This window comes from Rhinoderma darwinii (assembly GCF_050947455.1).
Source record: "Rhinoderma darwinii isolate aRhiDar2 chromosome 1 unlocalized genomic scaffold, aRhiDar2.hap1 SUPER_1_unloc_4, whole genome shotgun sequence".
Taxonomy (NCBI): Eukaryota; Metazoa; Chordata; class Amphibia; order Anura; family Rhinodermatidae; genus Rhinoderma; species Rhinoderma darwinii.
The window spans coordinates 720,206-726,205 of record NW_027461668.1 but is presented as its reverse complement, the minus strand read 5'-3'; the positions used below and the strand labels follow the sequence as shown (position 1 = coordinate 726,205).

The following is a 6,000-nucleotide window of genomic DNA, read 5'->3' as shown; positions in this document are numbered from 1 at the left end:
TCACTGTAATCGTATCGACCCGCAGAATAAAGTTAACATGTTGTTTATACTGCATGGTGAACACTGTAAAAAAAACAAACAAAAAAAAAAGTTTTTGGTTTCCTTATCTCCCAAAAAAATGGAATAACTAGTGATAGAAAAAAAAAACAAAAAAAAAAAAAATCAAAAAAAAAAATCGCATGTACCCCAAAATGGAACCAGTAAAAATTACAGCTCGTTCCACAAAAAACAAGCCCTCACACAACTCCGTCAACGGAAAAATAACACGTTATGACTCTCAAAACGAAATGACGCAACATGACGGCCCAGACTCATTTTTTAGGTCCAGTAGAATTTCACTAAATACCCCACATCATCATTTGCTGGACCCCACAAGTGGACCCCGTGCAGCACAGATGAGGAAACTTTAGGGCCTTGTGCTGTTTATAGGGCTAGTGAAGAAGTCAAAGATTAGGCAATACTGGAGCGCAGATATTTTGTATAATGCCCAATAAACCCGGCCTGTGTATAAAGGATTGGTTCAAAGGGTACCACACCAATCCATGGATTATTCATTCTCCCCATTATTACATCATCCTATTATGCCCTGATGCACTCCGCCCAGCTTACATATACCGATGTACTACGCACAGTTTACATATACCCAGATGTACTACACAGTTTACATATACCCTGATGTACTCCGCCCAGCTTACATATACCCTGATGTACTCTGCCCAGCTTACATATACCCCCACATTATAAAATAAAATACCACTAAAACACCAAGCAAAATCTGCGCTTCAAAAGCCAAATGGTGGTCCAACTGAGCCTGGCAGTGTGTCCAAATGGCAATTTATGACCACATATGGGGTATTACTGTATTCTGGAGAACCCGCTTAACAATTTATGGGATGTGTGTCTACGGTGGTACAAGCTGGGCACTGAAATGGCATATCTGTGGAAAACGGCAATTTTCAATCTGCAACATCTATTGTTTACTCATTTTTGCAAAACACTTGTGCGGTCAAAATGCTCACTACACCCCTAGATAAATTCCTTGAGGGATTTAGTTTCCAAAACGGAGTCATTTTTCAGGGGTACCACTGTACTGGTACTATAGCTCAATGCAACATGGTGTCAAAAAACGAATCTTGTAAAATCTCCACTCCAAATACTAAATGGCGCTCCTTCCCTTTAGAGCCTTGCTGTATGTCTAAATAGCAGTTTATGACCACATGGGTATTTCCGTACTCTGGAGAAGTTGCTTTACAAATATTACGGTGCTTTTTCTCCTTTATTTGATGAGAAAATGAAAAATGTTGAACTTATGCTACGTCTTATTGGAAAATAATGTAATTTTTCAATTTCACTGCCCATTTCTAATAAAATCTATGAGACACCTGTGGGGTCAAAATGCTCACTACCCCCCTAGATGAATTCCTCAATGGGTGTAGTTTGCCAAATAGAGTCACTTTTGGGTAGGTTCCACTGTACTGGTACCTAAGGTGCTTTGCAAAAGCGACATGGTGCAGAAAAACCAATCCAGCAAAATCTGCTCTCCAAAAGCAAAATGGCGCTCCTTCCCTTCTGAGCCCTGATGTGTATTCATACAGTGGTTTATTACCACATATGGGGTATTTCCGTACTCTGGAGAAGTTGCTTTACAAATATTATTGTGCTTTTTCTCCTTTTTTTATGAGAAAATAAAACATTTTGACCTAAAGCTACCTCTTAGTGGAAAAAAAATGAAATTTTTCATGTTTACTGCCCAATTCTAATGAAATCTATGAAATGCCTGTGGGTTCAAAATGCTCACTACACCCCTAGATGAATTCCTCAAGGGGTGTAGTTTCCGAAATGGAGTAACTTTTGGGGGGGGGGTTTCCATTGTACTGGTACCTTAGGAGCTTTACAAATGCGACATGGTGCAGAGAAATGAATCCAGCAAGATCAGTGCTCCAAAAGCTAAATGGCGTGCCTTCCCTTCCGAATCCTGCCGCTTGCCCAAACAGCAGTTTATGACCACATGTTTGGTATTTCCGTACTCTGGAGAAGTTGCTTTACAAATGTTGGGGTGCTTTTCCTCATTTATTTGTTGAAAAAAATTAAACATTTTGAGGTAAAGCTACATCTTATTGGAAAATAATGTAATTTTTCATTTTCACTGCACAATTCTAATGAAATCTATGAAACAGCTGTGGGGTCAAAATGCTCACTACACCACTAGATGAATTCCTCAAGCGGTGTCTTTTTTGGGGTGTTTCCTTTATTTTTGGACCACAAGTCCTCTTCTAACCTGACATGGTGCCTGAAATATAATTTAAGGAAAGGAAGGCCCAAAAATCCTCTAGGTGCTCTTTTGCTTCAGGGGCTTTTGTTTCAGTCCAGTAGCGCACTAGTGCCATATGTGGGATATTTATAAAAACTTCAGAAATCAGGGCAATAAATATTCAGTTGTGTTTCTCTGGTAAAAACCTTCAGTATTACAGGAAAAATTGATTAAAATGGAATTTCTGCAAAACAAATGAAATTTGCAAATTTCCCTTCCACTTTGCTTTAATTCCTGTGAAACGCATAAAGGGTTAAGAAACTTTCTAAATGCTGTTTTGAATAATTTAAGGGGTGCCGTTTTTAAAATGGGGTGATTTGTGGGGGTTCCTAATATATAAAGGCCCTCAAAGCCACTTCAGAAGTTAACTGGTCCCTTAAAAAAACTAGGCTTTTGAAATTTTCTTTGAAATTAGAGAAATTACTGCTAAATTTATAAGCCTTGTAACGTCCTAGAAAAATAAAAGGATGTTCAAAAAATTCCGCCAATCTAAAGTACACATATGGGAAATGTTAGCTAGTAACTATTTTGTGTGGTATAACTATCTGTCTTACAAGCAGATACATTTGAAATGAGAAGATGCTAATTTTTTGCAAATTTTCTCAAAATGTTGGTGTTTTTCACACAAAAATATTGAATATATCGACCAAATTTTTTCACTAACTTAAAGTACAATATGTCACGAGAAAACAATCTCAGACTCGTTTCGATAGGTAAAAGCATTCCCAAAATATTTCCACATAAAGTAACACACGTCAGATTTAAAAAATGAGGCTGTGTCATAAGGTCCAAAAGTGGCTGTGTCCTTAAGGGGTTAAATTAATCTCACAACGTGACACATCGGATTTTAAAACAATGGGTCTGTGTTTACAAGGCCATAATTTGCTGAGTCACCAAGGGGTTATTGTCTGTGAATAACCTGGTGAGTTAAAAATATTTTTTTTCCCTCCTATAGCTTTTCCCACATTCCAAACAAGAATACAGGATTTTTTGATGCAATTTTTTTGATGAGTTGTAACATTTTATTTCATGTAAAATATTTTCCATATATAGAACATCAAAATGTCTTCTCCCCTCTGTGAGTTTTCTCATGTTTAACAAAATTTGGTTTATGTGCAAAACTTTTCCCACATTCTGAACATGAATACGGCTTCTCTCCTGTGTGAATTCTCTCATGTGTAATAAGATTTGGTTTATGTGCAAAACATTTCCCACATTCTGAACATGAATATGGCTTCTCTCCTGTGTGACTTCTCTCATGTTTAGTAAGAATTGATTTTAGTACAAAACATTTCCCACATTTTGAACATGAAAATGGTTTATCTCCTGTGTGACTTCTCTCATGTCTAACAAGGTATGATTTTTCTCTAAAACATTTCCCACATTCTGAACATAAATACGGCTTCTCTCCTGTGTGAATTCTCTCATGTTTAACAAGACTTGATTTATCTGGAAGACATTTCCCACATTCTGAACATGAATACGGCTTCTCTCCTGCGTGACTTACCTTATGTTTAACAAGACTTGATTGATCTGCAAAACATTTCCCACATTCTGAACATGAATATGGTTTTACTCCTGTGTGAATTCTCTCATGTAAAGTAAGATGTGCTTTAAGTCTAAAGCACTTCCCACATTCTGAACATGAATACGGCTTCACTCCTGTGTGAATTCCCTCATGTTTAACAAGACTTGATTTGACTGTAAAACATTTCCCACATTCTGAACATGAATACAGATTCTCTCCTGTGTGAGTTCTCTTATGTATAACAAGATATGATTTGCGTGTAAAATATTTCCCACATTCTGAACATGAATACGGATTCTCTCCTGTGTGAGTTCTCTCATGTGTAACAAGACATGATTTGCGTGTAAAATATTTCCCACATTCTGAACATGAATACGGCTTTTCTCCTGTGTGAATTCTCTCATGTTTAACAAGACCTGATTTTTCTCTAAAACATTTTCCACATTCTGAGCATGAATACGGCTTTTCTCCTGTGTGATTTCTCTCATGTAAAGTAAGTTGTGATTTTTTTGTAAAATATTTTCCACATTCTGAACATGAATGTGCATTTACCCCTGTGTGAATTCTCTCATGTAAAGTAAGATCTGCTTGATCTCTAAAGCACTTCCCACATTCTGAACATGAATACGGCTTTTCTGCCGTGTGATTTCTCATATGTGAAACAAGATTTGATTTTGTTGTAAAACATTTCCCACAATCTGGACATGAATATGGTTTCTCTCCTGTGTGAATTCTCTCATGTGCAACCAGATTTAATTTGCGTGTAAAATATTTCCCACATTCTGAACATGAATACGGCTTCTCTCCTTCGTGAATTCTTCTGTGCTTATAAAGACCTGACATTTTTGTGAACGGTTTACCACATTGAAACCTTGAACCCCCTTCCTGAGCTGCACATGTGGTAACAATCCGTGATTGGTCAGGAGAAGGTTCCTCATGATTAGGGGAATTATATGATAGATCTTTACTGTGAAGTCCTGGATGTACATTAAGGGCAATGTGGTTTTCTCCTGAAGACTGTTGCTTGATATCTTCATCTTCTACTTCATAATTTATCAAAAACATTACGTTTCCCTCAGAGTTCTTACTGCCATCTTCTGTTAGGATTAAAAATGAATTGTGATTTTTAGATTTTTCAAACCACAAAGTAGACAACTTTATGACATATTAGGCTGCATGCAGGTTTTTTTTTTTATATATAGTCAATCAGAAGTGGATCCAGCAGGAAGGAAAGGTTTGAGCCATTCCTTTCAAAACCAGCACTGGATTTGGCGCAAAAAAAATTCACCAAATACTGCCACAGAAATTGAATTGCCTAATTCCAGCCTTATAAATCTTTCAAAAACACTTTAAATGGACAATAATTTTTAATGAAAAACTTGTGTTAATCTAATAGTATACCTGATATCTAGCAATTTTGCTACTTGCGCTCTTTAAAAAATTTCTGCATTATCCTTGCAAAGTCTGTATAAAGTAACTGCCACTAGGGGACTTCTTTTCTATAACTTGTTGTCGACCTGTGGTTGTTCTACAAATTCAGTCCCAAGTTACAGAGAACAGTAGAAATGCAGAAAATGGGGATGCCTCTCTCTGCTAAAGCTCCCTGTACTCATAGCCTACCTGAACTCGCTCATGTATTCCTTGCAGTAGCGTATTGCATCTGTCTGCTTTGTTAAAGATTTTTTCTGAATTTCCAGCATCTGACTCCGATGTGCACTTTGCCCTAGATATCTAATGTTTGCTGCAAGTATTTCTCAATAATAACTAAAAAGCTGCATGTACAGAGTTCTCACCCCACACTAAAAATTTGTCTTTTGCAGAGAATTGCAGGAAATCGTGGCATTATGCCTTGACTTTATAAAAAATTGCGGCAAAATTGAACAGTTTTGCTTTTATTTGCAAGAATATTCAAAGCTCTGAAATGCAGGTACGATATCATAACATTGTCGGGTACTGAGGAGCATGACTATTTTGAGCTATTGATGGCCTATCATGAGGATAGGCCATCAATTTTTAAGGGCTGGACAACCCTTTAACAAACCTCCCATTTCACTTTCTAAATTCATTATTACTTACCTGTGGTAACATCTTCTGGAATTTCCTCCTCCACTCCACTCTTATATGGTTGATCGCCGATCACCCATTCTTCTTCTGCATCACC

The 6,000-nt window shown here is 37.1% G+C and overlaps 1 protein-coding gene across 1 annotated transcript in view; it reads right to left on the bottom strand.

Moving 5' to 3' along the window:
• Window positions 1-3,310: 3,310 nt before the first annotated feature.
• Window positions 3,311-6,000, bottom strand: part of LOC142673169 (uncharacterized) — a 99,639-nt gene continuing 96,949 nt past the window's right edge. Inside the window, exon 7 of the mRNA XM_075847180.1 lies at window positions 3,311-4,936. Within this exon, the coding sequence (XP_075703295.1) occupies window positions 3,369-4,936 (1,568 nt within the window). The 3' untranslated portion in view covers window positions 3,311-3,368. The remainder of the gene's footprint in view (window positions 4,937-6,000) is intronic.